Here is a 21,929-nt window from a genome sequence, read left to right as displayed (position 1 = left end):
TATTTGAAGCAAACCTCTTCTGTCCCGCTCTAGCGCAATATCAAGAACTTAAGTCGGGGCTATGCAAATAGGAGCAGACTGGATTCTCACTGGTTGGGGTCACTGCGGGCAGGAAGCAAGCAGAGCCTTCTCTGCCTCCCCAGCGGTGCCCTCTTTTACTTTCCCCTATGCAAATAAATGCCTGCCATTTACTCACATAGGAAATAAAAACAGTGGATTTGTCCACAACCGGTTGCAGTGAGGGCCAAACCTAGATTCCTCCGCCTATGAGACTGGATGGCCTGACCCGCACAAGATGTACTGGACTGCTAGAAGGCCTTGACCTATAACAAGCTACCTCATACATACAGCAGCTATTATTGTGACATTTGAGATCCCCCCCCCCAATGAAGCATTTTGCATGCGCACAAGAACCTACTGTTTAGAGTTGTCAGCCTCCAGGTGGTGGCTGGAGATTTCCTGGAATTACAACCGGTCTCCAGGATACACAGATCAGTTTCCCTGGAGAAAATGGCTGCTTTGGAAGGTAGACTCTATGGCCCTATGCCCCACTGAGGTCCCTCCCCGGGCTCTATCCCCCAAATCTCCAGGAATTTCAGGACCCAGAGCTAGCAACACTAGTTCTCACCAACACAATTTTGTTTCCCTTTGGTGAATATATACATTGGCAGACATACATGCCAGCAAGTGCTAGCACAATTAAAATTAGACCATGCTGCAAATTGTGGTGGTTTTTTTCATATGTCAAGGATCAAGCCTTTTCCAGTTCAGAATATCACTCTGTCGCCTCCAATCCACTATCACAACTCCAGCCCTAGGAATGCCAGCCTCCAGGTGGGACCTGGGGATCCCATGGGATTACAGCTGTTTTCCAGACTAGAGAGAACAGTTGTACCCCACTGAGGCCCCTGCCCTCCCCAGGCTCCATCCCCAAATCTCCAAGAGTCCCCCAACCTGAATCTGGCAACCCTACCCAACAACCCCCCACGGGGGGGGGGGGGACCTGGCAACCCAACCAGCCCTGAAGCCAAAAGAGGATATTAATGGCTTAAATTATAACTACACGCAGTATCGCTCGGTGGAAAACAGTTTATCTGTAGGTGGCAGTTTTTCCTTCTAAGCTGAGTTAGTGTGAGCCAGCTCACGGTTTTGTAGCCTCCACCTCACAGATTTTTGTCTTAGCTCAGGAAGGAGGGCTCCAGAGCAAACTAATTCATGCAGCAGCCAAATCGCTCGCTCACAACTTTAATGTCAGTAGCTCACAAAGTACAATTTTTGCTCACAGGACTCTACAGCTTAGAGGGAACATTGGTAGGTAGGCTCCCAAAGCCTGAAATAGCAGGGACTTTGTTATCAACAGCGTCTCAGCTAAATAGACATTTGTTGTGACGTGTGTACTGGTATAGATAGGGTAGTTTCGGGATTTAAAATTCGTTTTCAAAGCCAGGCTTCATCCCTGAAATGCACAGGTAAGAAGTGCTCCTAAGCTAGTTCAGAGTGCATTTTTTTTTCATAACTGTGTTAGCTATCTAGGGCCCCACATATCTGGATAACCCCCTACCAGAAAGTAGCGTTTCCAGAGATACCAGCCCCAGGAACTATTTTTCTTCCTAGGCACACAGGGCAGATTACAGAGGAGTCGTCTGCGAGGGCGTTAGGAATTCATGGGATGGATACACGGCATTGCCCCGCAGTCTCCGAAGGGGAGCTTTTGGCGCTCTTCGTCCCACACATTATTATCAAAAGCAACCGCGACGTCACGGCGACCGGTATGGATGTCTGCCTGCCGGGGGGGGGGAGAGATAAGAAGGACCCAGCCGGTTGATACCCGAACAGTCGCCGCAAAGCTGCTCGTGGAGCAGGGCGGCGCCTCTTACCGGCGTTGTTTCTGGGCCTGCCCAACACAGCTGTCAGCGGCGTCCCTCTCCGGTGCAGCCATGAAAGACCAGAGGCGCTGGACGACAACAGCCTCTTCCACGTGTGCAGAGGGAAGTGCAAAGGCAGCGTTTGTAACGGGCGCCAGAAATGAAACCCAGCGTTCTCGGCCCACATCATTGGTCCGGGTCACGTTACCGGCTGATTTCAAATTTCGTGACAGCTCTGAGCTCTCCCTCCCTCTCTCACCTCCCCCCCCCCCCCCAAGGAAACAGGAAGCTTCTCAGAGAGCTCACTACACGCCGCTCAGCCACGTCTTTTCACTCCAGCAGCCCCAAGTGCTCGGCGTGAATCGGCAGCCAGAAGAATCGGGCAATCCCTTTCAGATTCCCGGCGAGTTTCGTTCACAGCAAGACCCAAAACGGAAATCGTTTATCTGGACTTTTCACAGCAAGAACGAGAATGAACGTGTCTGTTCATAATACCAGACCAGACGCGGGGGGCTTGGGCATTCATGAAAACTGTCGAAATTGGAGGTTCCTCCAGTTCACATACAGAAGACACGGAGGGGTATAAAATGTTTACTCCCCCTTCCCTCCCCAGTTCTTGTCAATTTTAAACCACCGAAACCATCGAGTTGCAACTGCTTTGGGGATGTGTATTTAAATAATTGTTACCAAAGTATCTCTGGCAGACTGCTAGAAAAGAAACAAATCACTAAGCATGAAAAGCTTGCTAAGATGACTAGTTTGTGTAAATGTCCTATTCATTATATGTTGAGTGCTACAGTGAATTCTCCTTCCTCAGTTTTGTCTTCCATTTCCATCCATAGGCAAATGCTACCACCACTTGCATTTCTACTGGAAGCTCCTCGCACCCCCAACATGGTTTAATAGAAGTTGAGATGATGCATTATGGAGGAGAGGGTCCATCAATGTATCCTAGCCATGTTGACTAAAAGGAAACTTCCCTATTAAGAGGCAGTGCACTTTTGAATACCAATGCCAGGAGGCAACATTAGGGGAAGGCCTTCGCTTCTAGGTTCTCCAGAGTAACCGGTTGACCACTATGTGAAACAGGATGCTGGACTGGATGGACTACTGGTCTAATGTAGCAGGACTCCTGTGTTAAGCACCTCACCTGATGCATACAAAGCTTGTCCTCTGCCCTTGAAGTTTATTCCCTCCTCAATAAGGGAATTTAGCAAAAGAATAAACAGATCTTGCTACAGAAATATTGTGCGAGCAGGACCTTTGTAAACTTTGCTATCACTTTCATGGAATGGCTGGCAAAGCTTAAGACAAGGTACCAGAGCACCTGAAAAGCACAGGCTTAAGTTCCCAAGCCAGCCTGAAAACTAACAAGATAATTCCATTTGAGGAACTGAGATGGGCTGATCAGGAATGTCCTCCTGAAATTAGTCTAAGAAACAAACAGGGGCTGACTGCAAGAAGATGCAGAGATCACTTGAATATTGTATGGTGGACAGAGGTTGCTCATTGACAAAGGCATAAACAGAACCACAAGCATAGTTTTTATCCCCTTTATACTGATTTCACAAGATGACCAGGTGATCACCCCAGAGCCACAGAAGACTGGCAGACTAAAGGATAAGGCATTCAATGGCATCTGGCACCAGCCTCATATCCCTCGGTGTGTACGTTTCTTTGGGAAGAGCTGTAACTCTGTGGTAGAGCACGTGTTGCACGCATAACATCCAGTTCCCAAAACTTCTGATTAAGAAATCTCATGTAGCATAGTTAGTAAAAGATTTCTGCCTGAGACTCTGTGGAGTGCGTCAATCAGAATAGTCAATACTAGGAAAGAAGACCAATGATCTGACTCTGCAGAAGGCAGTTTCACATGTCCAGTTTCACAGCAAAGACATGTCCATTAACCCAGAGATCCAATCCAGGCAGCACAGGGCAAGCGATTACCTTCTTAGAGGTCATGTACAGTCCCATTTTCTGCTCCTCCCTGAGATATTTTAAGCAGGGAGACCACCTGGGGTGAGGGGTAGAATGGGTAAAACTGAAAGCATATTGCTCACTGTCTGCTTACTGGACTATTTGATTCTGACAAATTCTCATAACTGCAGGCTCCTGTCAATAGCCAATCCTTGCTTATAAATGCCCAGTTTAGATGTTTTTCAATGCTTTTAAATTAAAAAATGGGTTATTTTTCTCAGTAGTGATTTTATGAGAGGCTTATTTTCCCCACTTCACAGAAGATTAAATACAACCCCCATGAAAAGTGGTGCTATTACCGCACCATTCTATGGGTGTGTATTCTTCCAACATTCGAGTTCATCATTTGGATAGAAGGAAACAGCAGTAACTTCATGCCCTAGTGTGAGGAACCAAGGTCCCCTTTCAGATATCCATCATAAGACTACCCTAAACATGCCTCAGCCCACTGAAGCAGATTGTATGTTAAAAAAAAATGAGATTGCTGTGTGTTTCCCTGCCTCCACCAGACAATTTGGATGGAGGACAAGAGAACACCAAGGACTGTGACATGGGATGAGCTGTGCGAGGTTGGGGGGGGGGGGCTCAGTGCACAGCTGCCATTTTCAGTGGCATCTCTGTGTGGGTTGTTTTGGTTGATAGTTCTATCCTGAAAGTATTAGTCATGCAGGAGGGCAGTAACTATGCTGCTCATCACCTGCAGAAGCTTTTTCCGAAGAGGTCTGATGGAAAATGCCAAGTCCCTTTCCCAATGACTTTCCTGCAATATAGTCATAAAAGATAGCATAGTAGGGTCACAATATTCATTACAGTATCTTTGATCTTATTTTAAGCAACTTCAGGTGCTGGAAATTTACATGTGAGTCTTGAGAGAAGGAGCTGAGCTTGGCCTTTGGTTGTTTCTGAATATTCTGAATTAACTATCTCTTTTTTGCAGTATTTGTTACCATTAGAAGCAATTAATCAAGTGCCAAAGGAAGCTGTTGTTGAACAGGGCTGACGAATTACTTCCAGATGGTTTATTTGCCCAACTCATCAGCAGACACTTTGTTTTTTGCAAACAAGCTTTATTTACAAAAACTAAATATTAATTTGCATGGACACGTTGATCATCCAACAATATATAAACCTCTCCCTGGCACTGTCAAAACATATAAAGGGAATGAAAAAAATGTATTAGCTATAGTCTGAGCTCAGGCGCATCTTCCATTCAAAGTCAAATACTGCACTAGTACTGGCATTTTGGTCACTCGGTTGTGTTAAATTCATAGCCTTTCACAAAACCATTGACTGTGGATTTCCCAGGAGCAGAGGAGCAAGTCTTAGCAGTGCACGGACTGGCAGTTTCAATGGCTTGAATTTCAACAGCAATTCAGAAAAGCTTGTACTACCTAAAGGAATAAAAGGAGGAAAAGTAATTGCATCTCTAAATAGAAGGCACATACTGAAACACTATGACTGCTTCCACATACAGGTCACAATTCCCCTTGGTGATCTCATTGCCATTGCAGATGCAAATGAAGTCACAGCAACAACAAGAGCATCCAGAAATCTTTCCAGAAGGATTGTAATAAAGCAGGTTTAGGAAACAGTGGAGAAAACCATGGGAGAAGCCAGAGAGGGAATGGATGCATGATGTAGTCATATGGAAGCTCCAATAAAAACTGCAGCAGTTCGGGAGGCAAGTCATAGTTATAAGCCTGTGTGGAAGCCCCTGTATTTTAAAAGCAAAGACACTTTGGGGTTTCCTAGCAAGTGGGTAAAATATATGGCTACACAACAATGAAGGCTGGTGTAGCATAATGGCCAAAAGACTGAGCTGTGCATCAGAAGGTCCCTGATTCAGCCCTGACCTGGCTAGCCCAGGCAAGCCTCATCTTGTCAGATCTTGGAAGCTCAGCAGGGCTGACCCTGGCAAGTACTTGGATGGGAGACCTCCAAGGAATACCAGGGCTAGGACGCAGAGGCAAGTGATAGTAAGCCACCTCTAGGGGTTGCCAAAAGTCAACCATGACTTCCAGGCGCGCGCACACACACACAATACTCACAAAAAGAGAGAAGGTCCCTGATTCAAATGTCACCCCAGCTGTGAACTCACCAGATGGCTTTAGACAAGCTACTTTCTCAGGCCCAGCCCCCCCCCCCCTCTCATTATCTGCAGTATGGGAAAACCACATGTGGGTAATTTTAATGATCAGTGACTGCTTAGAGTTTGAAATCCTCTACTCAGTATATTATATTCTATTTTTGTTATGGTACCAGCAAGAAAAAAAAATCTGTCTTGTCTGTTAAGCAGCAGTGTTTTGTTTTTAATACAGTATTGATATTTAATCTTACCTTCCAAACCTCCAGCCAGCAGCTGCCCTGGAGTTGGGACAGAGTGGTATATGAGGAAGCAGGCTAAGATACTGAGCTGAGACTCATCAGTTGGCTGCCCGCTTAAATAGGAGTGCAAACAGACACCACCTCCAGCTGCAGTGCAAGAAAGAGGCACGCTGAGGATTAGAGGTCTTCTTCACTTACTAAATAATGAACTGAACAGATGTACAGAAGACATTAAAAAGCACTAACTGGTTTAGGAAAACCAGAGAATTATGTTACCAGCTACCATTATTGTTAAACGTCTCTTTCCTTTTTGTGATTATATTTGAATTTTACTTAATTACATCTTCATCTTGCACATTCCCGCATTTCACAGACCCTTGACCTGGCCTGTTTATAACTTTTCTGCCTCATGTATGTCTCACAGACTAACATGGCTACCCCCTAGAAGGAATTTCAGTCACTCAGTTATCCCCAAACACTTGTTCAAAGACACTTACCTCCCACCAGCAGCATTCTCAATGCATGAGATATTCCCTGGGGAGCTGTACAAAGCTGACTCCAAACAAAAGCCCACCAGTAATCCCTTCACGGCACATGCAGGGCCCTTGTCTCTTTGATTCCCGAACATTCTCTGCACACTGAAATTTATATTATGCTGTGTGATCCACAGACAACGTTCGAAGTGAACTGTTAAAAATATACATAGCCAGATTTTTAGAATGGCTTCAACATGGCTGGCTGGTTTTCAAAAATCTCCAGCTTCGCACAAACATTTATAAAACGTAAGAACCGCAATAGTTTTAGGGCAGGAGTTTATGCTCTTGACTTAATTGTGTGGACATTCCAGAGATGTCTCATGACTAATACCTCAACTGTGTCAGACTCATCTAAGCACTGACAGTCTTTTACCTTGAAGCCACTGGTCCAAAGCATTATCAATAGAACACTTCATCACTGGTAAAAACTCAGAGTTCATGAAAAGCCCTCGGTGTGGGTTCTTCCGCACTCTGTCCTGATGACTTCTGGAGTTAAAAAATTCTAGAACCAACTTTATCTGCCACAAATCAAACGTCTCAGACATTTCTCTTCTTTCTAATCTTCTCACAGCCTAGCAGAAAAATAAACAGAGAAGGAATGAACTTGTAGAAGCAAATAAACTTATCCCCATAGACAGAGCTTTTAAAACTCTATACAATTCTTTCTTGTCTTTGCCACTTCCTAATACTCTTTAAACGGGAGGAAACTTAAAGCTGAATTTATGGATCCAGTGTGACAGTTCTATAATTTTGTCATTCCTTATTTGTACAAATGGGCCTCTCCTACACATGCTGGTCAAGATATTTATTTGAAAAGTGGTATATAAATTTTGAAAATAAAATAAAGGAACTACAGTAAAAAAACAACATTTTTCTGTGAAAATGTATTCCATAAACTCACCCTTCAAGAGAGACTTCCAGAACTCAATTTGAAACACATCAGCACCTTTACATTTTTACTATTAGAGATTCATAGAGGCTTCTTTTCACAGAAATCAGCGGGAGTAGAGAAAACAGCCACATCATATGCACAAGCATAGCTATTGAGGGGCAAAAATGGGATCATTTACTTTACCTGGTCAATTGCTATATAAGCTGGGAGCATCTCTGGATTCTCCTGAGATACACACTCGTATAGGATAGACGAGAAGAGGTCAAACACCTCCAGTTTCTGAAAAGAGACACAGTTTACAAAGTGCACATCCTGAATGGCATCTAGCATACTTTCCTTTACTCTGCTGGTTTCTTTGGAGTGTTTAATAATGCAGGGTAGAATTTATACATGTATGAGCATTTCCCCACTCGTACTTCCTATTTTTAAGCCAACAAAAACAGATACTTTAGTCGTTCCAAAGCCTTTGTATAGTATAACTGTATTGTACAATTGGAGATTCGTTTTCCATCTATAAGGGGTAGAGTCTGCACTCTAGAACTAGCTTCTTGTCCTTTTTAGATTGGAGGAACTTTTCTGTTGTGCAGTAACATTTAATTAAACCATGATTTAAGGCAAAACCATGATTTAAGGCAAAAGATTAATCCTCCAATATGCATTAAATGGATATATTACAGCATTGCCTCAGGCAAAGATCACAAATGAATCCTCAAACTCAAATGGATGTAATCTTAAATATACCTTTCATCAGCTAGAAGTAGTTCAGAAACTAGAATTTTAGGTGGCAGCCAAGCACTTCCCTCCAGCTGAGGACCCCCTTTCCTATCATTTTTATATATTTAAAATATTTATATGCTGTCCTCCCAGCGTTCAGAAGAAAAATTGAAACAGACAATCTTCACAATACCAAAAACTATTAAAAAAAATTAGTCACAGCAATAAAACTTCAAAAGATGAACACCAACTTCCACTCAACCTGAAAAATCCAAACCCATCAGCAGAAATGGCTGTAAAAAATCCAGGTTTTGCAAGTCCTCCTAAAAGCCAAGATGCAGAGAAGCTGATGCCTCAAGGAGGCTGTTCCAGAAAGGGGCGGGGGGAGGTTTCATAGAAAAAACATTATTTTCTAAATGAAACTTTGACAGATCATCAGCAGGGATTGTTGAGCTGATTTCAGTATACACAAAGCTTGATACCCTTATTAGCTTACTTCTTTTTTAAAAAGCACAGTAAACGGCTGTTACAACATTTTTGTTGAAACACGTTCTCTCTATATATCTAATTTTGAATATAGCCCCAGAGTGTGGATCAAAAAATCCATACAATGGGGCAAATATACAGAAAAGGAAAACGTTTCTACCAATCTAGAAGAACCTAAAGGTTTGAACAAAAATCTTAAATTACAAAGAGAGGGGGAGAGAAAGGGGGATAAAATATCACTAAAACTTTAAAAATAACTGACAAGATTACCTCACAAGACCTCAGCAGCCATTTGGAATTACTTAGGCAACTGCAGGCAATTGTGGTATTGCCTAGGTAGTCCAAAATGGCTTCTGCAGTTCCATTTTGAAACCTTAGATGAGTGGGCAGGGAGGAGGAGGAGAATGAGTGGGCGGGCAGGAAAGGCAAGAAGGAGGAAGCAGAACCAGAATTGAGGAAAGAAAGGTCGAGCAGGAGGGAGAAAAGGAATCGGGGAACTGGGAGAAGCTGCAAAGAGCAGAGAAGGAACAAAGCAGGGAAAGAACAGAAGTGGATGTTAGATGTGGAGAAGGTGCTTGTGGGCTCACTTGTAAGTACCATAAGTAAATCTTATGAGACAGAGCAGTACACACATTCAGTTAAATGAATAAATGTCTAGGGTGTTGGTGAACAGCAGCTATGAATCAGCAGGGATTTTGAAAAAACAGTTTTTTTTTCAGAGAGTCAATATGGGCCTACAGAGAAAGACAGACAGCTCAAGATCAATTCACATGTTACTATTCCATCCTGTAGCCTTCCTGTGAACATCTGCAGGTTCATATTTGTTTGCATGGAGGAAATAACATGTAAACTGGAAGTGTACTGCATGTAACTGCAGTCATAAGAACAGCCTTTTTTAGAGCAGTTGTGATAGGGGGTATTGCTGCAGTTGCACATAACTGGGAATGCAGAGTTCTTTACCGTTCACATGGTTCTCCATGGAAACAGAAGCAAGAATATTTGTGTGGAGGGCATTCAACAGAGCTGCCTTAAATGCGAATGGGCTATTAACAGCTTAGCCCAGGGGTGGCCAAAGTGTGGCTCGGGAGCCACATGCGGCTCTTCCACACATATCGTGCGGCTCTCGGCAGGGCAGCTGAGGAAGGAAGGGGAGACATGCCTCCCCTATTGGTCTTCCTTTCCCCAGCCAGTGTTCCCCCCCCCTGGGTAGGCTTGAGGTGGGGGGGGGGGAGCAGAGCCCTCCCCATCTATTTGCTTTGTTTCTCTCTCTTTCTCCCTTCCTTCCTCCCCATCTATTTGCTTTCTTTCCACCTTTCTTTCTCTTTCTCTCTCTCCCTTCCTTCCTTTCACTCTTTCTTCCCCCTCCCTCCCCATCTATTTTCTTTCTTTGTTTTTCTCTCTCTTTCTTTCCACCTCTACTTCTCTTTCTCTCTTAAAAATAAATATCATTAGCAAACAAATATCATTAGACAAATAAATATAATTATTGATATCTGTTTTTATCCCTTTTGTTGTTATTTTTGACAGTCTCGTTTAATGCTAATATAAAGCAAATTTGCATATTTTTCAATAAAACACGTAATATTTGTTCATGTCTTGCAGCTCTCAAACACCTGACATGTATTCTATGTGGCTCTTACATTAAGCAAGTTTGGCCACCCCTGGTTTAGCCCATCAAAAATCAGGATGATGGGGGCTATACAAGATAGATTCCTATATGTATGCATGTATCTATTCAGCAGTCTGGAATATAATTTTAATGGGCACTTATATTTTTTTAATGGAAAGTTAGTTTCTTCTGCACATGAAATGCTCCTCCAGACTTTGATGACATATTCTGTCACCTAGACTGTTCTGACAATTTTAAATCTGTTTCCTCATAAAGAACACACTTTCTTAAAAGCAACACCTGACACGTACCTGCCCCATATTTGCAGCCGGTTTGCAAAAGTAGTCAGCAAATGAAAGCAATGCAGGATCAGATGTGAAAGCAGAAATGGCTTCTGGCTGAAAATAAAGTGGCATTTTAAATGAAGGATTATTTCCTCTTCTTTAGTTTATGAGAAACCACAGCCAAGATAATGCAATCTTTCACTTTCTTGACACAAAATGAGCACTATCCATTTGAAAATTTAGTGGACAGAAGTTACTACTAAATTATCACTTAGCAAAACAGAAGGGCTGTATGTGGTTAACATGTTTGCTATCCTACCAGTGCAGCCAATCAAACCATAACAATCTGAACCTCTTCGGAGGATGATAATTTTCCCTCTGAAATTTGAACACTGCAGGACCAGATTCACAGTTTCATTCGAGTCATAAAATGCCATATGACATTTCTGAGAAAGTGAGTTGTGACTCACAAGGGATCGTATTGAAATAAACATTGTTGGTCTTTGAGGTACCACTGGCCTTTTGGTTTATTTTACTGTAACAGTCTAACATGGCTACTCCTCAGCAATCAGCTGGGCTGGCAGCCACCGTCAGTACAGGCTCAGAACTTGACTACTTTAACCTGTTACTCAGTTTCCATAAGGAACTGTCCTTCCTACCTGGTAGGTTAAATTGATATTGAGTTTTTACAAGGGACACTGAAATTCTCATACTGAAATGTACATATATAGCTGCCTTATACTGAATCAGACCACTGGTCTATCAAGGTCAGACTGGTGGCAGCTCTCCAAATGTCTCGGGCAGAGATCTTCCATATCACTTACTGCCTGGCCCTTTTTTAACTGGTGACACCAGGGATTGAACCTGGTACCTTTTGTGTGCAAAGCAGAAACCCTACCACTAAGTCACAGCTTAGGGTTGCCAGGTCCCATCTTCTCCCCCTCAGGGGGATTTGGGGGGTGTCCCAGGAGGGGCTGTCCACAATGCGATGACATCATGCAGAGTGACATAATCATGTCGGGGACACAGCACTGGGCGCGCACCCCCCAACTTTCCCCCAATCATTTAAAGGGAACCTTCCCTTTAAATGGTTGGGGGGGAAAGCAGGCACCGCACATGCCTGCCCTGCAAGCTGCAAATTTGCATCTTGCAGGGCAAGCGTGCATGGCCCCCACTTGAGAATAGCAGGCACCCCATGTGCCTGCCCTACAAACCACGAATTCATGGCTTGCAGGGCAGGTGTGCATGGCACCTGCTCTTTTTAAATGGGGCTGCAGATGACTGTTGGAGGCAGGCTTTCCCCTGCCGGCCAGCTGGCTGGCATCTGGGGGGAGCCACAAAAATCAGGGGATCCCCCACCCCCTCCTGGGGACTGGCATCCCTAGTACCACAGCCCCATCCTCAAATAAAAGTCGTTAGTCATTAAAGTGCCACAGGACTTTGTTCTATTTTACCAGCCCAGCTGCATGGTCTGATAAATACCAATGACGCAGACACAAAAGCAGCTCAAAACACATCATCTTATTAATTATAAACAGAGTATGAGTTCAGGGTGAGAGTGCCCAATCTGGACTGCTCATGAATAATACGGGCAGAATTTTCATAATATACCATAAATGCAACACAGGCCAAACAGTTAACCATCATGCAGACTTTGTTTACCAACTACCAGGGAGCCATGACGATCAACGTCAAGAAATTCAGAGGAAAATTTAAAAAGCACTTTGTGACTTGCCACACACAATTTTCACCTGAATGAGCTACATGTGCATTCAAGCACAGTTTGCATCTGTTCGGATTCAGCTGCGGTATCCCTCAGTTTGGGAGGGAAGGCGGCATGGTATAGGCTGATCTCATCAGATCTTGCTAGCTAAGCAGGGTTGGTACTTGGAAGGGAGATCACCAAGAAAACTGTGCAGAGGGAGGCAATAGCAAACCACCTCTGCTTCTCTCTTGCCTTGAAAACCCCTAGCTGGGGTCACCATAAATTGGCTGTGACTTGACGGCACTTTTCACACACACACACACACACACACACACACACACACACACACACACACACACTCCTCAGTTTATTCTACAACACCGTGGTTCTGACAGCATAATTCTCAAGTATGGGGAAAACCCCCCACTAAATTCATCTTTTTGAAAAACATTGGCTTGGATCCAAACGAATGTTTCCATGGGCAGAAGGCCTTCCACATGCCGAGTAACTTTTCCCCACTACACCCTTCCTATGGTAGCCCCAACCCCCCCCCCTTTCCTGTTCCTGGGGAGAGGGGATTCCCAGGAACAGGAATGAGGAGTGTGTGGCAATCAACCTTAAAAGTCCTACCAGTCCTCCAAGGCCCTGAACAAAACCTTGTGATTTAGGTCTCATGCAAATCCAAGTGATTGCCAGCCAATCAGAGCCCACAGAACTCCACTGAATGGAAGGGGCTGAGCCAGCCTCCGGCTGTCCTCAACCAGAGCCAGGGCTAGCCAACCTGGTGGAACTCTCTGCCGAGTTACATCCATGCCCTGGGGGATAGGCTACAATTCCGCAGGGCGTGCAAAACAGAGATGTTCTGCCAGGAGTTTGGATGAGGACAGCAACGGTCCCGTCTTGGCACTCCCATCCTCCTCCCCCCTGCCCCTTCCCCCATGAGACAGCGGCATTATTGGGATTTTAGTGCCATCGATAGCTAATTAGATTACTGGGCTGATCAGACTGGTTATGATGTTTTACTGTTTTAGCCTGATCTTAAATTGTTTTATGCGATGTTTTATCTCATTATGTTGCACACCGCCCTGAGCCCAGTCCTACTGGGGAGGGTGGTTAATAAATTCAATTAATAAACAAATAAAGAAAGAAAGAAGGGTGAAGAAAAGCATTTTTCTTTTGGATAGGGTTTTTCATGGCTCTGCAAAGAAGTCTCAGCTTATCCAGGCTTTTATTTGACTTTTTTAAAGTTAGGGTTTGGGGGGTCATCTTAAGGAAGAAAGCTTATTTTAGAGGGCCCATCACTCCTAATTGGTGTGTGTAGGTTCTGTAGTAAGGTGCTCTGTGAGAGAAAAGAGCAGCCTTGAACCTGCTGAGGTCCCCTATCCAAAGAAAGAGGTATCAAATCTCCCCTCAGAGGTTATTCACTTTATTTGAGAGCCAGATTAACTTTATATATTTAAATTATCCACACATCATTTTTAACTTATTAAATACTTCATTTTCTGTTAAATAAACCTTATTGTTCATGTCCATCTGTGTCTTGTCTGTTAAGTTATCTCTATCTACTTCACATATAAGTACAGCCATAATCTGGCATGTTTCCAAATAAGAGACTGGAACCTAAGAAACAGTGGTCTCTATCTACTGCACATATAAGTACAGCCATAGTCTGGCATGTTTCCAAATAAGAGACTGGATATTTTTCAGACCAGAAGGCGGTTGCCTCACTGCTTTCCCCTCTCTATCTCATCCCATAGCCGCTACAGTGGCATTTGGGGGTGCTAGGGGGAGGCGAAGCTTGGAAAACCACACTCCGCTGGCAGAAGACCTTCTGCCCCACAGAAACATCCGTTTGAGTCCAACCCTCTGATATACAGAAGAGGAGAACAATGAATTTGGGCTTAACTGCATTAATTAATTTTTACTGACACATTCCTAGCCTCTAGATATGAACTCAGCAGCCTATACGAGTTTCCCTGTATTAGTTTCCCAACATATGACTAACTTCATAACTCAATGAAAAATTCAGCTTCCTAAGCTAAGCACTGTTTTGTTGTACATTCAGGCCAACATGCACATGGGATGCTCTGATATATTGCTGCAGCTGGCAGTATTGCTAGTAAATCAGAAAGCAACACAGACTCACTTTCAGCTTTCTTTGCTTCATGGCTGCACAATGATTACCTTGAAAGCACGAGCATCTGCATTTCGATGTGTGACAGTCTGTGCCAGCAAACTACGCCAACCCATTGGATCCTCCTTGTATGAAAGCTGCCCGGCTCTCAATTTGACATAGAGGACACCATCCTTGGACAGAATTGATCTGGAACAGAAATTAAGAGCAGATGACAAAACTTCTTTAAAAGCGTTCATTTTTCAGGTTAATATGTGGACAACGGACTACAATTTAATGACAGTAGTTACAAGGAAAATACCTTGTTGCATTGTGAAGCCGGACAGGTATTCTACATCCTACCCAACTGTCTGTATGAAACACTGTTATTTGTATCCATGGATTCTACTGAAAAGGAGATCTGCAAGTATGCCTCTGTCTTGTATACAAAGGGAAAATGGAGGAACGTCACAAAAGGGGTGAAAGCAATCTGCAGACTTTCCAGAAGGGAACTCGTATTTCCTTAAAGGCCTTTAGGGGATTTGTTTCTTGGTACATTATCTGGTTTTGGATGGAAAGAACAACTCTTTGGGGGGTTGTATCCTGGGTGCTTCCATATATAGGATTCACTTTTCATACTGTCAATATATTAGTACAAGCAGAGACCCAAAAGAAACTTGCAAGATGGTTATCCCATTCTTCACACCTTTGCTTCCTCCCCTCTCCCCCTACCTCTCTCACACATTCTAATCTCTCACCACTGATGCCTGAAGTAGATCCCTGCAGAGGCCATTCCAAAAGGTACTGGGGGGCAGTCAACCCTCTCTGAGGGTTTTCCCCTTCACTTCTTGGATTTTTCTGGAGACCCAGGGAGTCCCATGAGTCTGTAGAAAAAGCTGTTGGGGAGTGAACCCTCTGTTGGCAGAAATAAGTATCCGCATGGAAAACAGAGTTTGGCTATTAGATATATAGATGTTTCAAGGGCAAAGAGACAAATGTTTTGCATTTCTATTATTTGGATTTTCATTCTGCAGAACACTGTGCCCTGTCCATCTGCACTAGATTCTTTTGTTATGTGAATGCAGGTGGATCCCAACGTGGGTTTCCATGTGCAGAAGGCAAAATCCCACATATACTTACCCCCAGTAACTGATAACACCTGCAAGCGAAAGGGTTGGGTTTTTTTTTTTACAAAAACTGCAAGGACAGCTCTGATCTGGACACTGTGCCACTGTAATCATGATGCACTGAGCACCTATGGAACATCTTCCATCATGAATACTCACTTCAAATGATGCACGCCTTTGCTTAAATCTATCAGCAGTTCCCAGTACCGTGGACCTTTCACTCGGATCTAGAAACATACAATATTCCAGCAGTTAGCTACAGGCCAGAAAAATAAATGTACTGGGTGGGATCCAAAGCACCATAGGCTGTTTATGTCTAACATACAAGGGCGTTCCAAACACTTTAGTCATTTTAGCCAATGTAACATAGCAGTCAGGGCTTCAGAGCATGGGAGAGGCTGCAGGTGTGTGGGGGGTGGAAAGCTGAAGAGTGAGGGGGAAAAAAAGGTAGGTTTATGATTGGCTGGGAAGGAGATAGGGTTGCCGACTCCAGGTGGGAAATTCCTGGAGGTGTGAGGGATGGAGCCTTGAGAGGGTGAGGTTTCAGGAGGCATGGGACCTCGGACAGGTACAAAGTCATAGTCTCCACCCTCCAAACCAACCATCCCCTTCTGGGGAACCATCGTTGCCAATCTCCAGGTGAGGGCTGGAGATCACTCAAATTACAACTGTTCTTTAGGTAGCAGAGATCAGTTCCTCTGGAGAAAATGGTGGACTCAGTGTCATTATACCCTGCTGAGGTCACCACAGCAAATTGACACTGAGTGTCCAAGGCCAGGGCACCTGCCCTTTCTAGAGGCCGTTGTATTTATTTACACAACGGGCCTTTTTCCTAGTATATATACATATATACATATACATATGTATACATATGCATACATATGTATATATACTTATACATACACACACACACACCTTACCTTTCTGAGAGCTTGAGTTCGTTTATAAATATACAAACCAAGAATCCATTAAGAGAGTACAAAATGACTCAAAAATCACAACTAGAAAACCTCTTTGGTTTCTATAAAATTCAACAGCAGTCCCCAGAAATCCCTCTCAAAATAAAACCATTCTATAGGTCTTTTTAAAGACCACCAAAGGAGAACCCTGACACATGTCCATTAGTAAACTGCTCCACAACTGTGGGCCAATGATAGAACAAGCATGGCTTCTTGCTAAGGACTTGCTATTAGTTGGGCAGAAGGGACCGTCAACAGGGGTGGCTGGGAAGATCTAAGAGACAGTTGTCCAAACAGGCATCCCGAAGGCTGAACATCTCCTGGTGTTGTACTCTCATGAAGTGCAAGGGGCAATTCCTGGGAGAAAATAGCCCCTGTTCCCCTGAGCTTGTGCAGAAACCAGTTTCCACTGGTGCACAGGAAAAGGCATGTGTTTACTGTCCCCTTGCCACTTTGCATAACACATATTTGTTATCATAATCACTAAGCTCTATAAATGGACAATAATGCTAGGAAAAGTTGAAGGCACCAAGCTGAGATAGATTGGCTCAATCAAGGAAGCCATGGCTCTTAGTTTGTAACATCTGAGCAAGACTACTAATGACAGGATGTTCTGGAGGTCATTAATTTATAGAGTCACTATAAGTCAGTGTAGGAAAGCAGTGCAGATGGATCCACTATTCTCCTGCCTGGAAATTGGGAACCCGAAAGTATTTGTGTGCTAAGAGCATGAGGTACTGCTTAATGATGCAGTCAATTTGGCCTTGGCAGTTGCGAAGGAGATAAGGAGCTGTGAGCTTGGAATCAACATATTCCAAGCTCTGAACGAATGCTTGTAATTTTCCCTTACAGAGGAAGACGGAGGGGGAAGGGGGAAGAAAGATATAAAATAAAACGCTGGGGAGTGAAAAACTTCAGACAGCTTCCTGCAGACTTGTGTCCTGTTGTCTTTGCATCGCGTGAACCCTGCACCCACACTACAAGTCAGAAGTGACTTGATGTCACTTAACGTACAAACAATACCTATAAAATAAATATGCTAAATTTTCTCATGGTTGTTCTACATAAAGAGGAAAAAAACTGTTTCTCTCCCTTATCCAGCTGTTTCCATCTTAATTTGGTGTGGTACAATGAGAATCTATCTGTAAAAGAGATATTTACTAACATGCTAAAGATGTACAGTTAGCTGGAAAGATTAAGCTACAACTACCCCCACACATACACACTCACACCAGTACCATATCAGCTCTGCCAAATGGATGCATAAGTAAACTAGGTTAGTTAGGTTGTAACAATACATTCTAAATGTAGCACATAGACACTGGATTTGCTAGCCATGAACTGGATATAGGTATTTTAATAAATAAATTTGATTTTTTAAAAAAGTTGGAAATGAAAGAGACGTGTGCTAATAGTTACTTATTTCTTTATTTAAAACATTTATTAGTCACTTTTCTCCCTTGTGGAACTCAAGGTGGCTAACAATATAAATAAAATAATTATAAAAACACCATAAAAACAGTATGAATAAAACAAAAATTATAAAAACACATAAAAGGTCACAATTTAAATGTAACAAACCCTCCAATTAGGATTGTCAATAAATAAGAACCAAATCAGTCAAATGCAGTTCTAATTAAAACTGTCTTCAACTGTCTCCTGAATTTCAACAGTAAGGCGGCCAAGCGCACCTCCCTGAGGAGATTATTCAATAATTGTGGGGTTGCCACTGAAAAAGGTCCTCTCTTATATGCCCACCAGAAGAGCTGCTTTGAGGCTTCTCCCTGTGATTTTAATTCCCAGGCAGAAGCATAGAGGCACAATCAACACATTAAAATTACTCCCCCTTTAGAAAGACAACCAATCTTTGATATGCAAATGTAAAAATTAACAAACAGGCAATACATTCCCAGGCACCATGCTAGTTACAGTTTTTGAACTACCTGGTTTCAAGCGAGTTCCTTCCTACCAAAGAGAGGGTTATTGAGGTAAAAACCAGAAGCAGAGGAGGAAATGGAAAGCTCTCATCAGTTAGTAAGGTGCTTTTTCAAGCCCCAAGTTCAATATTTCTGCTAGGTTAAATGGCTTGTTTAGATTAGCAGCCCACACATTGAGTTCTGTTACATACCTGTTTCAACAGATGAAGTTCGGGGAGAAGGGTAGGTGCCATTAGCTCTTCAGTTGTTTCTTCGTACCACTGAGTTCCCTTGAAAATACGGGGAAAAAACCCTTTGGAATACTTTTTGTCTAGCCTGTAATTCAGGAAAGCACACCACCACCACCACCACCACCAAGAAAAAGATCCACAAAACAAAACAAAAATATTGTGTGATAGCTTTTCTTGTTTAAGACAATAAGCATGGAAATTGTTTCATGCTATCTGATTTAGAGAATATAAATACGCCAAAGAACAGATGGAATCCATTCTACATCATCACATACATCCATGCTTACCAAGAAAAAGATCCACAAAACAAAACAAAAATATTGTGTGATAGCTTTTCTTGTTTAAGACAATAAGCATGGAAATTGTTTCATGCTATCTGATTTAGAGAATATAAATACGCCAAAGAACAGATGGAATCCATTCTACATCATCACATACATCCATGCAGAGGAAAAGTGAAGCAATTTCATCAGGCATTACTGATGTTCCTTTTGTCCCTGGATGATAGTGGTCATGGGTACAGTTTCTCCCAGTATAAAATGCTTCCTTGATACTACAAAATGTTATGTTTAATCTGCAGACATTCCTTCTTAACTGTTGGCCTTGGTTTACACAATCAGCTGGGTGTGATGCTGAAATAACACAAAGGAGGAAGGACGCAGGAGCGTTCCAAGACAACTAGGCCCTCTGAAGCACCATCTAATCATGGGAAAGTCCAGTTAAGAGCGATTCTCCGACTTTTTCTGAGAGGAAATGAGTCGTGCAATCTCAGCGTTTGAATGAGTGTGCCCTCACATGGATTGCATTCTACGTCAACATGATTTCGTACTTCTGAAACTTTGCGGTGGTTCCACAAAGTAGCTAAAAGCATGAGTAATATGCTGGAAATCTCAATTTCAAACCACGCACTTTGAGCTGGCAGCACAGATCTACCATTCCATCCACGAGGGAGCAGCTGAGCAGCCTGGCTCTCTTAAGGGCCAGCAATGGCACACAGCCAGGGGGCCCGCTAGGAGGAAACCACTTAGGAGGGAACAGCTTCCCCCTTTAAACCCACCCTACAAAACACAATGTGCCCTTTGCTATCTCTTCCTTTCATGACACCCCTTATATCATTCAGAATCCACCTACCTTGTATGTAACCTCTAGGAGTGCATAGCAAGGGGTGTCTGTATCCACATCCATGGGCACGAGGAGCCTGGGCTCCGCTGCCAGCACATACAAATGCCGCAAGGCCTGCAGGTGATATCTGTGTAAAAGATAAATGTGTAAGGAACACCTTTTTCCCATCCACCTTTTGAGATCAATTGAAAAGGTCCTGCATAAAAGTCCTGTCCCTTAAAAAGCGAGATGCATGGGGATGTGTGTATTGCCAAGAGGCAAAAAGGTATTTTTCCGCTAATGGATGTGGAAGCAGTAAGCACACAAGTGGTGAAGGAAGACACCTGGCTTTATTGAAATCTCTCTCTGGTAATTCACATAAAACAAATCTACAAGTCTTAAAACAGAGAAAACGTGGTTGCACTTACATGTAACTGTTGTTCATCGACTGGTCTTCTATGCAGGCACACACTGGGGACTGCGTGTGCACAGGCCAGTCGTGGAAATGGTTTCCAAAGCTTTCTAGTAGACTAGGAGCACTGCTCCTTCCCTCTAGTGCTTTCCTGCCAAAACGATCACACAACCAGGAGGAAGGGCGCTACTCCCTCAGTTCTCTCTATGCTGCCACCAGAAACCCCAAGAAACTAGGGTTCCAGAGAGTTCACAGTGGGGCAGGAGGGAGGATGTGTGCCTGCAACTTTCTACATCATTCAATGAACAACATTCAATGAACCATTCAATGAACAACAGTTACAGGTAAATGCAACCCCATTTTCATCATTGTGGCTTCTGTTAAGTCCCACATTAGCAAGGTGGGTGTGAAGCTCTCAAAAGAAGAGAGCACAGAGGACCGCCCTTCCAACAGTTGTTTAGCGTCCGATATTGACCTTCACCCAGTGCTGTCTAATAAAAGAGCAGAGAGCTCTCTACAAGTGTCCCAAATGAAATACATGCAGGGACATGGCAAATAAGAACAGTACTTTTTTGGGGAGAGAGCGATGACACATAAAGTGGCATTGAACAGCCGAGGATGAGCTGTGTGAGGATGCTGACCATGTGCGAAATGAGGACTGAGGGACAATCCATGGTAGGGGATCCTGGCCAGGGCATCACATTGTGAAACTTCATGACTGGAGGGGGGCAGAGGTTAGAACCCACAATGTCCTCATTCCACAGCTGGAAGTGCTGCATACGACAAAACCCTACTCTAAACGAAGCACCAGGGAACTGCAAAAAAATCAAATGTGGGGGTATAACCTCTGTTTTGTAACATCTTTAGAAATTCAATAAGGAAGAGGAAAGCTTAGAGAGTCTGAGTCCCAAACAGTGGCCAAAACATAATCAACAGCAAAAGAAGCAGGGTCCAAACCCTGTTACAGCCTCAGTAGAGACTCTTTTCCACTTAGAGGTGCAAGATATAGTAGTGAACGAGTGATGCTTGCCACTCAGAAAAGCTGGAAGCTACTGCTACAATGCTGGAAAGGAGCTGATCAAATTACCAAAGGTCAGTGGGAATGAAAATAAGGAGATCTGCACCATAATAATGAAGGCAGTGAAAATAGGTGCGATGCGGCCAAAGAAAGGATGGCCAGAATGCACCATAAATGAACCTTGTGCAGCTTGCGGAGTGATCTGCACAACGAAACAGAGAAAAACCCCCATAAAAACTGATTACCTCACAGGAACAATGCACCATAAATGAACCTTGTGTAGCTTGCAGAGTGATCTGCACAACGAAACAGAGAAAACCCCCCATAAAAACTGATTACCTCACAGGACATGATTATTGCATTCATTCAATATCTGTGAATTAAAACTTAAGTTTCCCAAATGAAGCATGCTTTATCCACTGGACTGAAGTCGTTCTCGGCATTTTGTTTTGCTCTAATTGTTAGAACCTTACCTGTTGTCAGTACTGTGAACTGGGAAGTGAGGATACAGAGCACAAAGAAGAGCAGCAATTGAAGAATTTGAAGTGCTAAGAGAATACCTACGAAACAAAAAAATCCCTGCAGTTTTTATCTGTAAGCAATGATGAACATTAAGTCTCTCAAGAAATTACAACCTAT

The 21,929-nt window shown here is 43.3% G+C and overlaps 1 protein-coding gene across 1 annotated transcript in view; it reads right to left on the bottom strand.

The window, feature by feature from the left end:
- Positions 1 to 4,944: 4,944 nt before the first annotated feature.
- The window catches only part of ANAPC1 (anaphase promoting complex subunit 1), an 82,149-nt gene continuing 65,164 nt past the window's right edge, over positions 4,945 to 21,929 (bottom strand). Inside the window, exons 39-48 of the mRNA XM_015416134.1 lie at positions 21,764 to 21,850; positions 19,891 to 20,008; positions 18,721 to 18,798; positions 15,793 to 15,860; positions 14,578 to 14,716; positions 10,716 to 10,802; positions 7,779 to 7,874; positions 7,077 to 7,275; positions 6,180 to 6,314; positions 4,945 to 5,233 (exon numbers count right to left, since the gene is read on the bottom strand). Coding sequence (XP_015271620.1) covers positions 5,118 to 5,233; positions 6,180 to 6,314; positions 7,077 to 7,275; positions 7,779 to 7,874; positions 10,716 to 10,802; positions 14,578 to 14,716; positions 15,793 to 15,860; positions 18,721 to 18,798; positions 19,891 to 20,008; positions 21,764 to 21,850 — 1,123 coding nt within the window. The 3' untranslated portion in view covers positions 4,945 to 5,117. The remainder of the gene's footprint in view (positions 5,234 to 6,179; positions 6,315 to 7,076; positions 7,276 to 7,778; positions 7,875 to 10,715; positions 10,803 to 14,577; positions 14,717 to 15,792; positions 15,861 to 18,720; positions 18,799 to 19,890; positions 20,009 to 21,763; positions 21,851 to 21,929) is intronic.

Source organism: Gekko japonicus, unplaced genomic scaffold (assembly GCF_001447785.1).
Source record: "Gekko japonicus isolate JY-2015 unplaced genomic scaffold, Gekko_japonicus_V1.1 scaffold339, whole genome shotgun sequence".
Lineage (NCBI taxonomy): Eukaryota > Metazoa > Chordata > Lepidosauria > Squamata > Gekkonidae > Gekko > Gekko japonicus.
The sequence above is the reverse complement of the archived record's forward strand: the minus strand, read 5'-3'. Positions and strand labels throughout refer to the sequence as shown.